Raw genomic sequence first — 19,455 nt, forward strand, 5'->3', positions numbered from 1 at the left:
ACACCTATTTCTGCATTATTGACTATGCCAAAGCCTTTGACTGTGTGGATCACAATCAGCTGTGGAAAATTCTGAAAGAGATGGGAATACCAGACCACCTAACCTGCCTCTTGAGAAATCTGTATGCAGGTCAGGAAGCAACAGTTAGAACTGGACATGGAACAACAGACTGGTTCCAAATAGGAAAAGGAGTATGTCAAGGCTGTATATTGTCACCCTGCTTATTTAACTTCTATGCAGAGTACATCATGAGAAACGCTGGACTGGAAGAAACACAAGCTGGAATCAAGATTGCTGGGAGAAATATCAATAACCTCAGATATGAAGATGACACCACCCTTATGGCAGAAAGTGAAGAAGAACTCAAAAGCCTCTTGATGAAAGTGAAAGAGGAGAGCGAAAAAGTTGGCTTAAAGCTCAACATTCAGAAAACGAAGCTCATGGCATCCGGTCCCATCACTTCATGGGAAATAGATGGGGAAACAGTAGAAACAGTGTCAGACTTTATTTTTGGGGGCTCCAAAATCACTGCAGATGGTGATTGCAGCCATGAAATTAAAAGACGCTTACTCCTTGGAAGAAAAGTTATGACCAACCTAGATAGTATATTCAAAAGCAGAGACATTACTCTGCCGACTAAGGTCTATCTAGCCAAGGCTATGGTTTTTCCAGTAGTCATGTATGGATGTGAGAGTTGGACTGTGAAGAAGGCTGAACACCGAAGAATTGATGCTTTTGAACTGTGGTGTTGGAGAAGACTCTTGAGAGTCCCTTGGACTGCAAGGAGATCCAACCAGTCCATTCTGAAGGAGATCAGCCCTGGGATTTCTTTGGAAGGAATGATGCTAAAGCTGAAACTCCAGTACTTTGGCCACCTCATGCGAAATGTTGACTCATTGGAAAAGACTCTGATGCTGGGAGGGATTCGGGGCAGGAGGAGAACGGGACAACCCAGGATGAGATGGCTGGATGGCATCACGGACTCGATGGACGTGAGTCTGAGTGAACTCCGGGAGTTGGTGATGGACAGGGAGGCCTGGCCTGCTGCGATTCATGGGGTCGCAAAGAGTCGGACACGACTGAGCAACTGAACTGAACTGAATGATGCAAATACTGCATTCTCACTCTGAGATTATTTTTAGAACTTAAGATCTAAAGGGACTTTTAAGATTGTAATCCTTTAATAACACAGGGACTTGGTCATTTACTGTCAGCCAAGTGTTCCTAGATATGTTCAATTCAAGCATTCCGATGCCTGCATCACCAATGTAATTCTTTTACTGTTTTAAGCCTGCATTTTTATCATAGGGAGGCATTAAGTGCTTTAGTACGAATTAAAATTGAACAAAATATTTCTTTATTGATCGTGCGTACTAATGGGCCAGAATTTATTCATGTTCTTTTCTTACCAGCATGTGTTCTAGTGTCATGATCCAGTCTCCCCTCCCAGCCCGGATCTGCTCCTTTCTAGATCTGTACAGAAGAGTTGATGGTAATGGTGCCTGCCGTTTATGCTAGGTTCTAACTCATGCAGTCTAGGAGCATGGTTCCTATTTATTTCCTATTCAGTTCAATTCAACACATCTTTAGAACCTACCATGGTCGAGGACTGGGCTGAGTACTCATTTGGATCCAAGAGGAAAACACAGTCCCAGCCTTCAGTGGATTTACAGACTGGGGACACCGTATAAATAAGCTTCAAGTAACTAGGAAATACGTAAAACAGGCAGAGTAATGTGTTATATGAAAAAATGAGAGATCATTATTGGCTGTAGTTATTGGAAAAGGTTTCTTCAGTGAAAAAAGACTTGTAATGGACTGTTCCTGTTTCTTTCCAGTATGTTCTGAGTACCTAGAATAATTGTCATAAATATTCCATCTTTGTACACCTTCCCCCCAAAAAATAATTGTGAGTGTTCTGTGAAAATATGGGAAGAATAATGAACTTTATTTCAAAATACCAAAGCTTAATATACTTGTCCTCTTTTTAAAGTAATGTAATTTAACAGTAAGAAAAGAATTTTATTATTTGTGTGACTCTCTTACAATTCATTATTCAACCCTTATTTTTTTCCAGAAACTTTTAAATCCTATATCATTAAAGGTATCTTGTTGATTCATACCTGGAAAACTTTTGACTGGGAGTGGAAGAAATAAGCATAACTTAAAGATTATAGATGGTTTTTTTGCTGGCCTAAAGCTCAACATTCAGAAAACGAAGATCATGGCATCCGGTCCCATCACTTCATGGCAAATAGATGGGGAAACAGTGTCAGACTTTATTTTTGGGGGCTCCAAAATCACTGCAGATGGTGATTGCAGCCATGAAATTAAAAGACGCTTACTCCTTGGAAGAAAAGTTATGACCAACCTAGATGTATATTCAAAAGCAGAGACATTACTCTGCCGACTAAGGTCCGTCTAGTCAAGGCTATGGTTTTTCCTGTGGTCATGTATGGATGTGAAAGTTGGACTGTGAGGAAGGCTGAGTGCTGAAGAATTGATGCTTTTGAACTGTGGTGTTGGAGAAGACTCTTGAGAGTCCCTTGGACTGCAAGGAGATCCAACCAGTCCATTCTGAAGGAGATCAGCCCTGGGATTTCTTTGGAAGGAATGATGCTAAAGCTGAAACTCCAGTACTTTGGCCACCTCATGCGAAGAGTTGACTCATTGGAAAACACTCTGATGCTGGGAGGGATTTGGGGCAGGAGGAGAAGGGGACGACCGAGGATGAGATGGCTGGATGGCATCACGGACTTGATGGACGTGAGTCTGAGTGAACTCTGGGAGCTGGTGATGGACAGGGAGGCCTGGCGTGCTGCGATTCATGGGGTCGCAAAGAGTTGGACACGACTGAGAGACTGAACTGAACTGAACTTATGGTGTCTTCCTAGTCATTAAGAAGTTTATGAGTAATTTGGCTTTGTCATAAGCTCTTGTAATTCATATTTTAGCTCCCATCATTCTCAGTTTCATGTTTCGATTTGAATTAAACTGTCACGGAGTTGATCAGATAGCAGTGTTGTGTAGCAACACTTGATCACATATAATGTGGATGATAATTCTGTGCCTCTAAATAGTAGTAAGTGAAAGTAAAGTCGCTCAGTCATGTCTGACTCTTTGCGACCCCATGGACACCAGGCTCCTCTGTCCATGGGATTTTCTAGGCACGAGTACTGGAGTGGGTTGCCTTTTCCTTCTCCAGGGAACTTCCCGACCCAGGGATCGAACCTAGGTCTCCGGCATTGTAGACAGACGCTTTACCATCTGAGCCACCAGGGAAGTCTCCAAATAGTACTAAAGGTCAGATTAAAAATATAAAAGGCTTCCCTGGTGGCTCAGTGGTAAAGAATCTGCCTGCCAGTGTCGCAGACACAGGTTTAATCCCTGGTTCAGGAAGATCCCACATGCCACGAGTCGTGAGCCACAACTATAGAGCCTGCGCTCTAAGCCCGGGAGCTGCAAGTACTGAAGCCCGAACACCCTAGCGCCCATGCTCTGCAACAAGAGAAGCCAGTGCAAGGAGAAGCCTGTGAACCACCACCAGAGAGTGGCCCCCACCCTCTGCCACTGGTGAAAAGCCTGCAGCGAAGACCCCAGCACAGCCAAAAATAAAATCCTTTGTTAAACATTGATAAGAAATATAATTTCAAAATATATGAAATTAAAAGTATTTCCTTGAAGGTACTGGTGCTTCAGGATTTCTTTGTATGGAGTTTCTACTGAAATTTTTAAATTTAATTTGTAATTTACAGCCTACCAGAATTATTTAAACAGTTAAGCTTTGCTTTATAATATTAATAACAGATATATAAGCATGTTAAAAATGGAGTGGTTTTTGTGGCATTTCGTTTAATGAATAACCCTTAACCTTTTACTTCCTATGATGGGCACCAAGGGATTCTCTTATTTCCACTGGATCCTAATAGCTCCCTGATAACTGTGTCTTCTAATTATTAATAAAGGCTTCAGGGTAATTTCATCAGTATTTTTCATCATATTTAATCAGAGATCCATAAAATCAGTTAAGCAGAGAATAGCCTAATGTGAAATATTTTAAGTGTTTATTTCAGTTTATGTTGGAGTTGTCTCGTCTTTAATCATGCAGTGTGACTGGTCATTTTGTCTTATTTTCATCAGAAGTTGGCAGTGCTGCAAGGCTATTAACTGAATCAGGAAAATAAAAAAGGAGCCAAGCTTTCATCTTTCCCTAAATAGAATTATTCCTGGTCTCAGGGCTGCTGAGAATTGCTAGTATTGGGGTGGAAATCTTGTCAGGACTTTTTTCTTTTAATCTTAGAAATTACAGAGTCTTAAGAAGACAGAAACTTGATTGTTTGTACATGATCCAAAGTATCATTTTGATTCAGAGAATATTTTAATGTTGTGATTCAGTGGTTTTATAAAATATGTCCTCTTTACTGAGTGAATCTCCTTCCCAAATCTCACAGATCAAACTGTAGTCATGGTCACATGAAGGAAAGTTGCAGTTTGAATAGAAAATACACAGCCTGTTGTTCTGATCTCTTGCTGTCCTTCCCAGGGGATACTTGAGTAGAAATTGGACTTGAAACTATATTCCTGATTCTCATGATTTTTCTTCTTACCAAATCCTAGTACTTTACAGAAGCAAATTTCACCATGCTGTTTTCATTTCTAAGTATCATTTAAACCAATTAAAAGTAGTTCATTAAGGCACTGAAGTAAAGTGATAGTCGCTCAGTTGTGTCTGACTCTGTCCTGTCTGACTGGAGCCCACCAGGCTCCTCTGTCCATGGAATTCTCCAGCAAGAATACTGGAGTGGGTTGCCATTCCCTTCTCTAATGGATCTTCCTGATCCAGGGATTGAACCCTGATCTCCTGCATTGCAGGCAGATTTTTTACCATCTGAGCCACCAGAGAAGCCTCATTAAGGCATTCATTGAGTTATTTAATATTAATAATTTTTTCAATAATATGAATATTTTTGCTTTTTTGCATTTCTTTTCCATGGGAATGGTCTTGATCCCTGTCTCCTGTACAATGCCACGAACCTCATTCCATAGTTCATCAGGCACTCTATCTATCAGATCTAGGCCCTTAAATCTATTTCTCACTTCCACTGTATAATCATAAGGGATTTGATTGAGGTCATACCTGAACAGTCTAGCGGTTTTCCCTACTTTCTTCAATTTGAGTCTGAATTTGGTAATAAGGAGTTCATCATCTGAACCACAGTCAGCTCCTGGTCTTGTCTTTGTTGACTGTATAGAGCTTCTCCATCTTTGGCTGCAAAGAATATAATCAATCTGATTTCGGTGTTGACCATCTGGTGATGTCCATGTGGAGAGTCTTCTCTTGTGTTGTTGGAAGAGGGTGTTCGTTATGACCAGTGCGTTTTCTTGGCAAAACTCTATTAGTCTTTGCCCTGCTTTGTTCCGCATTCCAAGGCCAAATTTGCCTGTTACTCCAGGTGTTTCTTGACCTCCTACTTTTGCATTCCAGTCCCCTATAATGAAAAGGACATCTTTTTTGGGTGTTAGTTCTAAAAGGTCTTGTAGGTCTTCATAGAACCGTTCAACTTCAGTTTCTTCAGCGTTACTGGTTGGGGCATAGACTTGGATAACTGTGATATCGAATGGTTTGCCTTGGAGACAAACAAAGATCATTCTGTCGTTTTTGTGATTGCATCCAAGTACTGCATTTCGGACTCTTTTGCTGACCATGATGGCTACTCCATTTCTTCTGAGGGATTCCTGCCTGCAGTAGTAGATATAATGGTCATCTGAGTTAAATCCACTCATTCCAGTCCATTTTAGTTCGCTGATTCCTAGAATGTCGACATTCACCCTTGCCATCTTCTGTTTGACCACTTCCAATTTGCCTTGATTCATGGACCTGACATTCCGGGTTCCTATGCAGTACTGCTCTTTACAGCATTGGATCTTGCTTCTATCACCAGTCACATCCACAACTGGGTATTGTTGTTTCTTTGGCTCCATCCCTTCATTCTTTCTGGAGTTATTTCTCCACTGATCTCCAGTAGTATATTGGGCACCTACTGACCTGGGGAGTTCCTCTTTCAGTATCCTATCATTTTGCCTTTTCATACTGTTCATGGGGTTCTCAAGGCAAGATACTGATATGCAGATGACACCACCCTTATGGCAGAAAGTGAAGAGGAACTCAAAAGCCTCTTGATGAAAGTGAAAGAGGAGAGCGAAAAAGTTGGCTTAAAGCTCAACATTCAGGAAAGAAGATCATGGCATCTGGTCCTATCACTTCATGGGAAATAGATGGGGAAACAGTAGAAACAGTGTCAGACTTTATTTTTGGGGGGCTCCAAAATCACTGCAGATGGTGAATGCAGCCATGAAATTAAAAGACGCTTACTCCTTGGAAGAAAAGTTATGACCAACCTAGATAGTATATTCAAAAGTAGAGACATTACTCTGCCGACTAAGGTCCGTCTAGTCAAGGCTATGGTTTTTCCTGTGGTCATGTATGGATGTGAGAGTTGGACTGTGAAGAAGGCTGAGCGCCAAAGAATTGATGCTTTTGAACTGTGGTGTTGGAGAAGACTCTTGAGAGTCCCTTGGACTGCAAGGAGATCCAACCAGTCCATTCTGAAGGAGATCAGCCCTGGGATTTCTTTGGAAGGAATGATGCTAAAGCTGAAGCTCCAGTACTTTGGCCACCTCATGTGAAGAGTTGACTCATTGGAAAAGACTCTGATGCTGGGAGGGATTGGGGGCAGGAGGAGAAGGGGACGACCGAGGATGAGATGGCTGGATGGCATCAGAGACTCGATGGACGTGAGTCTGAGAGAACTCCGGGAGATGGTGATGAATAGGGAGGCTTGGCGTGCTGCGATTCATGGGGTCGCAAAGAGTCGGACACGACTGAGCGACTGAACTGAACTGAACTGAATATTTTTATTTCTTCTGCTATCTATAGAAACATTTACGGTTATTGATTTTGTTTTTTTTCCCCCTAAAAGTTGCCAAAGATCAGTAAGTAAAACTGCTCCCCAGTACTTTGAGTTACAAAGGCTAAAATTAGGAATCAGCATGGCAGGGGCTGCCCAGGACACTGGCTTACAGCACTGGAAGGCTCTGGAGACAGGATTCATCAGGCAATCTGGAATTTTCTATGAGAACCACAGAATTTGAAATCCAGAAAGAGTCAGGGTAAGAGCAAGGGATAAGACTTGAACCAAAGTCCCAAATCCCTAAACAAAACTAGAGTTAGAAGCACCCAATGGAAGGAAGATAGAGATGATAACTTGCTGAACGTGGGATGCTGGGTGATTCCACCATGGGAGCAAAGCCACCATGTGCACAGTGCTGGCTGTGCAGCTAACTTGGACAGTATCTGTAAGATGTCAAAGAATGCCTTCCAAGTGTTACAGTGAGTCCACGATGAGGAGACAGCATGTAGACCTAAACTCTGCAGTGGTGCCTGATGGAAGGACCGCGGGGTCTCGCTTCCTCATGCATTTCATCCAATAAAAAGAGCAGGGATGGTTCTGCCCACTTCACTTCTCAGGAATGGCCAATGGAAATGGATGTGGTCATTCTCTGCCTCCCTTGCCACCACCAAACCCATAGTCTGAAAATTGATGATATGTTCATGGACCAATGTTTTCATCATAAATGGTTTTGTGTGTTTTCCATGAAAATTTTCAGGCATTGTGTGAACTCTTGGGATTGTTTTCCTTTTTAAAGAGTGTTCTGTTTTTTCCCTCTCGGTTAGGGTTTTGCCATGTTGATCCGAGAATGGCCGGGAGATCTGTACAACAATTCAGTAATAGTTCAAGCGGTTCGGGATCACCTGAAGAAAGATAGTCAGAACAGGACCTTACTTAAAACCCTGGCAGAATTGTGAGTATATTTTAATGCCTTCCCCCCCCCCCAAATCGATAGTCATGAAAAGTTTTCATATTTTAGATCTGGCAAACTGAACTGGGAGAATGCAAGTTTGTATGTACTATATTCACTCTTAGTTGAAAAAACTTTTCATAAGCCTCCAGTGTACAGCTAGAAGGTAAGGTAAGGGAAATGTGTGAGACTGTACAGTTGTAATTTGTTTCCCAGAGGAGAGGAGCTTTGGTTAGCACCACTTGGTGGAGGCAGTGGTTTGGGGAGGGAAGGACTCCAGGTCTTAGACTGCTGCAGCGAGTCATTTTCCCAGTGAGGCTCTGGTGTCATTCTTGGGTCATTCTTTGGTCTGCAACTTAGTAAACTTCTCAAACTGTAGACTCTCTATCTATAAGATCACTGGGGGGCAATTCCGTATGGGTTGGTTTTCGTGAAATTTCTTAATCAAGAACTGAGTGCAGTGCCTGGCCCTGAGTCAGGTTTCAGAATATGGAAGCTTGGTCAATGCTTTTTGTATTTTGGGGCACTTTCAGTGACTTGGGCTTCATGCTGAATGCCTGAAATGCAGACAGATAAGGTATCCCCATGCCCTAGGACCTTTGATTAGTGAAACAAGAAGCACACTGTAGTTAATCTCAGGAAGACCATCTTGCTTCAGTCCCTCCTCACACTTCCACCATCTCAGACAAACCCTTCTATCACTCTTACCTCTTTTGCCCAAGCCCAAGAAAAGTAAACCCAGTGGCCTAGAATCAGGGCTGTTAAGACTTTCCATGAAAGGAGTTTTGTTTGTGGCACTGAGTCGGAACACTAATCATTTTCTTCTGGAAACATTGTTCTAGTTTTCCTTGGATTCTTTAGTTATTAACACTAAGAGTACTGATAATTCTGTAGTATTAATAATGGACCCAATGCAGCTTAGCATCAATTGGCCTTTAGGAGCTGACTTGCGAAATTAAGCAATGTGAAAACATTGTTTCAACACAAAAACACATTTGAATTTTATACAACCTCCTTACAGATAAGCTTTTAGAATATCACCCGTCTGTCAGCTGAATACTGTTTGTAAGAATTGTAACTTTCTATTACTAGAATAAGAATTTCCTTCATTTGGGGTCATAATTTCTTTGTATATGGATTTCTGTAAAACATTTTGAGAGTTTTCTGTAGGAAATTAGTTTTTGTCAATATTGACAGAATATTGACAACAGAATATTTTCAATTTTCTAACATTTTCTCAAGGTTCTGAGAAAGAAATACTTACTGGTCACATATAGTTCAATCCTGAGGAACACTTTTCTAAATAAAGTTAATTTTTCTCTCTAAACAAGTGTTTCAGTTTTCATTAAAGTAAAACATGATTTATTGAATATATCTTCATGTTTTATTAGAAGTGTTGATGAACATTAATGTAAAAACTTTTGTCTTACCAGGTACACCTATGACAAAAACTATGGTAATGCTTTGGAAATATACCTAACATTAAGACATAAGGATGTTTTCCAGTTGATCCACAAACATAATCTTTTCAGTTCTATCAAGGATAAAATTGTTTTATTAATGGATTTTGATTCTGAGGTAATATTTCTTTTCTTTTTTTAAGATTTCTTTATTTTTAAAAAAACTTTATTGGAGTATAGTTGATTTATAGTGTATGCTAGTTTCAGGTGTACAGCAGAGTGAATCAGTTATAATGTGTTTCTTATTTTACTACTGATAAATTATTTGCGCTGTCCCAAGTTTTTAATAGACGTTTGTCCACATGCTGGAGTAGTTAATAAATCACATAACCTGTTGTATGCTAACTGTTCAGAACACTCTGACCCTTACCAGATGTTCCTTTAGTAGCTGGCATTCAGGACTCCTTTAGTTGATGCAATTTTTCTGTAAAAGCAATCATAACTTGATGTAGAACTTTTAAAGTTGTGTTTATGTGAAGTAATTTTTTTTTTTTTTTTTTAGTAAAACAGGTCATTGTAATTCATAGGAACAGAGAAACTAGCCATATGCTTTAGCTTATTCCATCCTCTTAACTGTATGTCCCAATTTACAGCTTAATTGTATTCAAGCTGTAAGTAAACTATTCTGGTCTGTTTGTTGCACTTTTATTCTTTGGCATTCACAGCTTTAGCCTGTGGAGTTTCCATTGGTCTCAGATGACAAAAAGATAAAAAAGAAGATAATAAAGTGGATTTCAATAGTGGGATGTTTGACTGATGACTTCCCTGGTGGGTCAGATGGTAAAGAATCTGCCTGCAGTGTTGGAGACCTGGGTCTGATTGCTGGATCAGGAAGATCCCCTGGAGAATGGAATGGTCACCTCTCCAGTATTCTTACCTGGAGAATTCCACGGACAAAGGACCCTAGAGGGCTACAGTCCTTGGGGACCACAAAGAGTCAGACACGACTAAGCAACTAACACTTTCACTTCTATCTGATGAGGGCACCCAGCCACCACATCTCACAGTTGGTCTTGTAAAGTGGTAGAAATTGTTTGTATGTATTTTTAAAAAGAAAGTTAATGCCAAGTGCTAGTGATAAAAGAGTTTCACAAAACACAGTGGCTGTTACTCGAAAAGTTGAAATTTTAGATAAAGAGTAGAACTCTTAAGGTTCCAAAACGGTTACTTGGACTTTTAAAATTTTTATTTTACTGTATCTAGGGGTATTATGTGCTAAGTTATATATCTATTACATGCTGTGTATTAGACTTCACACACTTAAACTTAATTTAAATAGAAGCTAAATCTACTTTTTATGAAAGCTGCTTTAGCCCATTTTTCCTACTGAATGAGTCGAGTCGTTAGGGAGTCCAGATTAAAAAGTAGTGCAGTTCCCAGGAAGTTCAGATGCAGAGGGTCTGCTTCTCTGGCAGAAGATGATTAAGGGGATGAGCAACTTATATAGAAATTAATTTTCCCATAGCCAGTCTCCCCTTATAACTGACCCACCCTTCATATATCTCAAGAGCTTATTTTGCATATGAAGCTGTAGATAAAGATGAATGAGTTCAAATTCATTGCTATTCAAAAGCATGAACTCAAGGAATCACATAACTTTCTAATTAGAAAATAACTTACAGGTAATCTCTTCCAACATCCTAATGTTTCAGGAAAAAAATGCAGCAGACAGGTAGGCAATGTAATAGAGTCAAGAACAAGACCCAGGGACTCTGTATGAGGCTTAGTCTGGTGGGCTGTCTTCCCACCGCCTCTTGTTACAAACACTGTCTAACTTGTGTTTCATGAATGATAAAGATGGCTAAACTCAATTCTGAAATCCATAAGCTTTATACTGTTATGAAGCTTCAGGTGTCTTCCCCCCCCGGGGGGCGCCGGGCGCGCGTCTTCTGTGTCTTATCCTCTTCTCCACATAAGACCAGCTCCTTTTATCTGTGGAATCTGTAGAGGGACTCCATCAGTATTCACGTGGCCAGAAAGAAAGCTCTTTTTTTGTGATACTGGGAATAATACAAATGCTTTGTATTGTGAGTTGTAGCACAGCACCATTTTATGTTGTATGCAAAACACAGAGACCGCAGAGTGAAACAAATTTTAAAATACATTTAGAAATATCTCAAGAACCATTCTAAAGCTAAGAACCCTCTTATCCATGTAAAACAGGCCCTCTGCCTTTCATGGTGATACCATATATAACTCATTATGTTCTGTGTTCTCTTTTTCTGTGGCAAATTTCAGTGACTGGGTATTTTTTCATATTGCAGAAAGCTGTTGACATGCTTCTGGACAATGAAGATAAAATTTCAGTGAGTGCCTTTATATGTATTGAAACAGATGAGTGTCTGAGACCACTATCACCATAAAGAAGAGAGATGTTTATCAGATAATTTCACAGCTGTATTTGTATCCTCATAACTCTACATTTAATTTTTTTTCCTATAGATTAAAAAAGTAGTGGAAGAATTAGAAGACAGACCAGAGCTGCAGCATGTGGTAAGCATGACAGTCCTCCTCTTTTGCCCTTTGATTGAATAGAGCAGCAAGTCACCTTCCAGTATCAGTTTGAGAAGACTGGAGTGAACACATAAACAATATTCTGTAATTATTATAATTCAGCAGATGATCAGAATCCAGAGTAGGAATTAATAACAGATCAGGAACTTTAATTTTGACTCACAATTGAATTGTGGTTTTTTAAAAAAAGTTATCACATTTTTGTATTATCAAACCATGCCTAGGAGTAAACAACTTCCTTCTGTCAATTGAAGGAAAAAAAAAATATACACCTCGAAAGTGGAGAATTATGTGTTATTGAGCACATACAGAGAACTATAGCCTGGGAAAGCAGCCTCTTAGATAGCACTAAGGGACTGTTCCAAAGAGGTCAGGGGAGCCAGGATGTATAGCAGTTTTTGCTGGGAAAAAAAAATACATATATATAGTGAAACATCAAAAGAGTATCGCTAACCATAGACACAGAAAACAAACATCTCAAGTTAATGATTTTAGTGCCTTCCTTTATATAGGAAGATGGAAGAGTGTGGGCTCATTGAAATCATCCCTTAGATATGCATCTTAACTGTCCAGGGCCAGTGTGTGTTTTTCTCCAAGCTGACGTCCCCTCAGGGTGCACTGTTGGGTTGGCTGCAGTGGCTTTGAGGGCTTGATGGTGGGCAATATTCATTATTTACGAATGGCAGGCAGTGTTCTTTGTCCACACTTTTCTAGTTACCATTGAATAGAATTATGGCATCAGTTACAGCCACACCAGTGCCCTGACTGTGCACCAAAGATACCAAGTTTTCCTGCTAAGGAAACACCACGCAGCTGTTCCATGTCCAGGACCACACAGAACACTCACAGATCAGAGCCTCGTTTTTTGACAGAGCCTGTGCCTTATTTTCTTACGTGGTCGTGTGGTGGCGCCATTGGACCCATTACTCTAGATTTCTTTTGTTGGGGGGCTCCTTTGATTCTCTGCATTGCTGTCGTCATGGGAGCAAAACAGGAAGAGACGTTTTTCTAGGTCCTTTCAAAATGATGCCAGAGAAGTCTTCAGTGAAAATAGGGGTTGTTCCAGTAGGCCTGTGAGCATCATATAAGACTGTTGTATCTGTGTGCACCTCTTTGCTCCCCAGGAGGAATGTTAGGAAATAGAGCATTTATAAGTCAGTTTCATGCATTGAAGCTTTTGAAGACTCCAGTATAGGAACATGAAGTGATTTGCCGGGGCCGGGGCCGGGGGTGGGGAGGTTGTCCCTTTGTTTGCTCGGTGGTTTTCTGAATGCTTTTTGCTCTGTTGTTCATGATTGAAAAGCGCCAGATTATCTGCTTACCCAAGCAAGGTACCTCTGTGTGGGTCATCGTGGAATTTGTTTGCAAAGCAGTGATTCCTGGCTTCCTTCAGCCGTGAGACAGGATTACAGGCGGCAGGTATCAAGTGACAGTGTCAGTAGGGCAGCGGTGGAGTGGTGGCAGCGCTCACACTGAAGTGGCACATCGTCTCCGTCAGGCAAAGTGATGTCTCTGTACGTTTGCCCCAAAGATGCGACAGAACCCTCTTAATCCATTTGCACCTCTGGGAAACTGCAGTGTGTCAGTTCTTACACTGACGCCATGCCAGTGAGCAGCCGGAGTCTTCATCGGAGCAGGGACTTCTCTCGGACTCCCCCAGTTCTTGCCTGAGAGAGGGAGTGGTTAACCCAAGGAGGGGGTTCTCAATGTGCCTGTGTCCTGGTTAGGCTTATCTAGTGACCATATATGACAGCAGGTGTCAGGCTCCAGCAACTTCATTCCCCGTCACAACTTCGGGGCAGGCTGATGCTCTGTGTTGAAGAACCAATCCAATCGAGGGGGCAGATGCACTGATGCACTTGGTGTGATGAAGTCTTCCCACCTCAGGTGGGTTCTAGGGTGTTTGTGTCCATTTAACATGAACTAAACATTGAAGATCGATTTCTGACTTCTGTGCAATATATTGATAACCTTGCTACTACTCCAAGTTGAATCAGTCACTCCCTTGAAGGTTCATTAACTTTTTCAGACAGAAAAAGGAATCAGCTATGAAAATGGGTTCAAAACACCTGACTCTTCCTGATTTTTTTCACTTTTTGAGGTCCCCAGTGGAGACAGCATTTCATGGCAAATACAGATCTCAGTAAAACTTAAGGAGAGGAGATTTAGAAAATATGAGAATTAATTTAGCACTTGCTACTGGAGTTATTTTTGAGAACATGTTCTTGCTCCATGACTCTACCCCCTTTTATGTAAAGGATGAGAATTTTTACAGTCTAGAAACATCACTGATCAAGCTTTTTTTACTTCTGAGGTGAAGCAGATGATGGTGAGAATATTAACAGCTCCTGTCATTAACATTTCTGCAGTGCCTGTTACATGCCAGGTGTGGTTCTGAGTGATTTACAAGTGGTAACTCATTCAGTCCTCACAACTGAAGATTTTTGCCGGTAAAGAAACTCAGTCACAGAGAGGTTAGTGACCTGCCCAGGGCCACATGTTTGGTAAGAGGCAGAAACAGGTCACTTGGGGCCGTTCTAGGAAGTACCAGCACCTCCTTGCTCTTGCCAAGGTGTCTCCTTTCCACTTCCCCTTCACCTAGAGATTTTTCCCAAAAACTGCTTTTCCGCCAGTCTGTCTGTGGCTGAAAATAGCAATGTTAAACAGGTATCACTCCCATATTTTAATATCCCTCATTTGTTCCTTTGCTCTTTTTAGTATCTGCATAAGCTTTTCAAAAGAGACCATCATAAGGGACAGCGCTACCACGAGAAGCAGATCAGCCTTTATGCTGAATTCGACCGACCCAACTTGCTTCCGTTTCTCCGAGACAGTATCCATTGCCCCCTTGAAAAGGTAAGTCCCAGATGCCCCGGCTCAAACGCTGCGAGGTGAGAGTTGTCATTGTTGATAAGCTCTGCGTTCTTCTAGTCGTCTGTCGTCTGTCTTCTAGTCGTCTGCTCGTCCATCCTCGTTCAAGGGAAAGACTGGCTCTCCAGGCACGAGGTTTTGCTGGGCTTTCTATCACAATGGGTGGTCCTATCAGATCAGATTTTGGTAAGGACTTCAAGTATCTCTATGCCAGGTTTAACTGGGATAAAGTTCTGATCTAGGATCTAGGACTCTGTCAACCATAAAACACTGTCTGGAGTCTGATGCATTTACCAGCAAGGTCAGCCTGGGAGGGGGACATGGACCACCCAAAGCCAGAGGCAACTGCCCCAGTCAGGACTCCAAGTTGATACATAACTTCAGTCCTGCACCCTGTGTGCTTTAAAATACCCACATGATGTACTTTTCTATTTCTCTGTCACACTCAATTCCATAATAGTTATAATGTAGTTAACTGTAGTTATAACTACAGTTTCTAGTCTCTCCCACTATCCTATAAATTCTTCAAGGAAAAGGAGTTTGTTTCACTGATTCTCATAAACTCAGTAGCCAGCCACACATTAGACACTAAATGTTTATTGCATGCCAGTCGAATAAATGAATAAATTGATATCTACAAGGTTCTAGTTAGGGCTGAATATGAACTAGTAAGTGTTATGAACTTGCTGTTTCAAAATAAACCACAATACTCACCATGTGTGTACTAGAAACTGGGTGATTGAAGACCCTCAGTTTTGTTTCCATGGTTCATCACACCATCTGCAATGCTCTCTTTCATCTACACCTATCTTCCTAAATTCAGATGGCCAGAGAGCAAGTACTTTCTACTATCAGCCATATGTAGCAACAGAACAAAGTATTTGACCTGTAAGAAGACACATATTAAGAAGTTGACGGACAGCATGCAATTTATGTGCAATCACAGCTTTTCTAGTTCGTTCTTCAGCCCATGATGATTAACTTCAAATGTGTTGAATTTACTATGAACCAGTTTCAGCTCAATGGATTTTCTTAATCTACAGTTAATTTTAAAAAAAAATCTTGCCTGCATATTAGTTTATGGAAAACATTAACAGTTTACGTTTGGGCCCTGAGGCTTTTTCTCAAGAATAAATTTGGAAACACATCATCTTAGAAAAGCAAACGTTCCTCCCTTTTCTCACTTCTGAATCTATAATTGAGAAAAATAGGGAGAACCTTAATCTTTGTGTGCCCCTGTGTTTGTACCTCACTTTGAAGGAAACATCATGTGTTTCCGGGCAGACCTGGCCTTGTCCTGTTCACTCCTCAGCCAGAGCCCCGCACACGAGGGTGATCAGCACCCACCCAGGCATCCTTCTTCCCCTTCCTGAACACCGTACAGAGGCTCCACTTGGATTCCAGTACGTCCGTGTCTGGAACATGCTTTCAGTCCATTTGGTTTACATTTTTCCAGTCTGGTTGTGTTCAATGGAAAGCATACTGCTCTGCCCACAAAGGGAGCATCAGAAATTCTCATCTCCACACATGATATTTCTAATACAGAGAACTCACCTGGAGCATTATGTGGGCCGTTTGGAATTTTTCTCTCTGAGCTACTGGGAAAAATCAATTGCATATAAGGGAATTCAACACAAACCTGAGAACAATTATGTTTGAAGTAGTTTTTTTTTTTTTTAAGATAACTTTCAGTGGAAAGAGAATTTGGAACAAAATGGATTTGAGATAGTAATGGTTGAAACATGTCACTGTAATCAAGTCATTAGGCTTTCAGGTTAAAGATCTTTGAGACATCTTTATTAGAGATTATCTTTGCTTGAGACTCCATTGTGGGAAGTCTGTATATTTGCAAAAAATATAGCACTGTCCTTGCTCAGGTACCCCAAGCCATCTTAAAGCAGATTTTCTTGACTTTAATTCATGTAGCATCTCATTCCTTTCTCCCTAGAAATAATAACTCTGTGCACACTTTGTTTCATCTTAGAAACAAATTCCTTTTATGTTTATTTGTAACATAGAAAAACTGCTGACTCATAAAAACCTAAGTAGATTTACCCCCAGTCTAGAGCTGTAAGACAGCATGCGGAGCCTTAGAACCTGAGTCTCTTAACTTTGGGTTCCATATATTTTCCGCTGTGGTAAGGAATCATTTTTTTTGGTTTAAAAAGTTAATTAAAATAACAACAGCAGCAATAGTAATAAAGATATTCCTCAATATTGCAAGAATTGTGAGAGACATCAGTTTTTAAACTGTTGATTCTTCTGTCATTTCCAGGTGTGGTCATCAGGTCCTAGTTTTCACATTCGCAAATCTGATTTGCTTGTGCCGAGAATAGTTAAAAGCAAAATATTAGCTTTATCATTAATACCTGAATTTATGGTCACTCCATATCTAATTGCATTCACAGAGTGGCAGTATATATGAATCTGGAGGAATAAAGTAGGAGATGCACAGTTTATTAATTTTCCTTAAAGAAAAACAAGACTGTATAAAAGATGATGGGGTCAAGCCTATGCAGAAATCATTATAAAACTGATACAGTAGATAGGGCTGATAAAGTTTCCATTAGTTAACCCCTAAATTTTTAACCGTTACTTACCTTTACATTAAATAAGGAAAGGAAAAATTTGAATATTATTTTTACATCATTTTTTTACTCAATTTTTGTTATTATTCTGTCTTGTCACTTGTTTTCTGTTACTCTCCTTTTTTTGCACACGTGCACGTGCATATGTCCTGTTGGCTTTAAAAATCTTAGTATACCTACTTTTTCCTCTAGATGGAGCACTATTGCTCGGGAACATTCAAGAATCTAAAATAAGCAAACAGGCTTTTATGCTTTGTCTGTGTGCTCAGTTGTGTCCAACTCTTTGCGACTCCATGGACTGTAGGCTGCCAGGCTCTTCTGTCCATGGGATTTTCCAGGCAAGAATACTGGAGTGGGTTGCCATTTCCTACTCCAGAGGATCTTGACCCAGGAATCGAACCCAGGTCTCCTGTATCATCCATGTTTCTAAGAGCAGTTTGGACGAAAGGATTAAAAATAAGAGAGCAGGGTGTTCTCAGACCCAGAAGCTGCCCTCCCACATTTCTGGTTCATCCCCATGGTAGATACTGGTCACATAGCTCTCCTACCACCGGAGAGGCCTTGAGGTTTTAATTCTGAGCACTCGCTCAACCACCTATAATCTTACTACTACAGAAGAAATGGGCAATGGATACTAGGGAACATCTCACCATCTCTGCCATATCCCTTTTTAAATTTTTGTTAGAGAATAGTTGCTTTACAATGTTGTGTCAATATATGCTATGCAGCAAAGTGAATCAGTTATACATATATCCCCTCTTTTTGGATTTCCTTCCCATTTAGGTCACCACAGAGTACTGAGTAGAGATCCCTGTGCTATAAAAAGTAGGTTCTCCTTGGTTATCTATTTGATACATAGAGTAAGTTGTATAGAAATGTCGATTCCAGTCTCCCAATTCATCCCACCCCCGTCCCCCATTGGTGTCTGTACGTTTGTTCTCTACCTCTGTGTCTCTATTTCTGCTTTGCAAATAAGTTCATGTGTATCATTTTTGAGATCCCACACATAAGTGTTAACATGACATTTTTTCTTTTTGACTTCATTCTGTATGACACTCTCTAGGTCTGTCTACATCTCTGCAAATAGCACAGTGTCCTTCATTTTTATGACTGAGTGATATTTCATTGTGTATATGTAGTATCTTTATCCAGCCCTCTGGTGATGGACATTTAAGTTGTTTCTATGTCCTGGCTGTTGTAAATAGCTGCAGTGAACATTAGGGTGCATGTATCTTTTTGAATTGCGGTTTTCTCCAGGTATACGCCCAGGAGCGGGACTGGTAGGTCATATGGTAGCTCTATTTTTAGTTTTTGAGGAACCGCCATACTGTTCTCCACAGTGATGGTATCAATTTACATTCCCACCAGCAGTGCAAGAGGGTTCCCTTTTCTCCACACACTTTCCAGCATTTATTGTTTGTAGATTTTTTGATGATGGCCATTTTGACCAATGTGAGATGATAACCTCATTGTAATTTGATTTGCATTTCTCTAATATTTAATGGGGGCTTCCCTGATGTTGAGCATTTTTTATGTGGTTGTTGGCCGTCTGTATATCTTTTTTGGTGAAATGTCTTTCTAGCTCCCCCTCATTTTTTTGAATGCGTTGTTTTCTGATGTTGAGCTACATGAGCTGTTCATATATTTTGGAGATTAATACATTGTGGATTGCTTCATTTGCAAATATTTTCTCCCATTCTGAGGGTTGTCTTTTTGTTTTGTTTATGGTTCCCTTTGCTGTGCAAACATTTTTAAGTTTAATTAGGTCCTATCTCTTTTTGTTTTAATTTTCATTACTCTTAGGGGTAGATCAGAAAAGACCTTGCTACAATTTATGTCAAAGAGTATCCTGTCTATCTTTTCCTCTAAGAATTTTATAGTGTCCAGCCTTACATTTAGGTCTTTGATCCATTTGAGTTTATTTTTGTGTATGGTATTGGGAAGTGTTTTAATTGCATTCTTTTACATATAACAGTCCAGTTTCCCCAGCAGCACATATTGAAGAGAGTGTCTTTTCTTCATTGTATATTCTTGCCTTCTTTGTGAAAGATTAGGTGACCATTGGAACAGGGTAGAAAGCCCAGAGATAAACATCTCTGGGCTTTCTACCCTGTTCCACTAATCTATATTTCCATTTTTGTCTTCTACATAATTTTTAAAGG

General features: G+C 40.5%; 1 protein-coding gene across 2 annotated transcripts in view; it reads left to right on the forward strand.

Annotated features, from left to right (window-relative positions):
- VPS41 (VPS41 subunit of HOPS complex) overlaps positions 1–19,455 on the forward strand; it is a 203,982-nt gene that overhangs the window by 169,565 nt on the left and 14,962 nt on the right. For both annotated transcript variants that reach the window (XM_040259502.1, XM_040259503.1), the window contains 5 exons: positions 7,736–7,863; positions 9,294–9,438; positions 11,585–11,626; positions 11,763–11,813; positions 14,553–14,690. In XM_040259502.1, the coding sequence (XP_040115436.1) occupies positions 7,736–7,863; positions 9,294–9,438; positions 11,585–11,626; positions 11,763–11,813; positions 14,553–14,690 (504 nt within the window). The remainder of the gene's footprint in view (positions 1–7,735; positions 7,864–9,293; positions 9,439–11,584; positions 11,627–11,762; positions 11,814–14,552; positions 14,691–19,455) is intronic.

The sequence above is a fragment of the Oryx dammah genome, unplaced genomic scaffold, assembly GCF_014754425.2.
Source record: "Oryx dammah isolate SB20612 unplaced genomic scaffold, SCBI_Odam_1.1 HiC_scaffold_18, whole genome shotgun sequence".
Lineage (NCBI taxonomy): Eukaryota > Metazoa > Chordata > Mammalia > Artiodactyla > Bovidae > Oryx > Oryx dammah.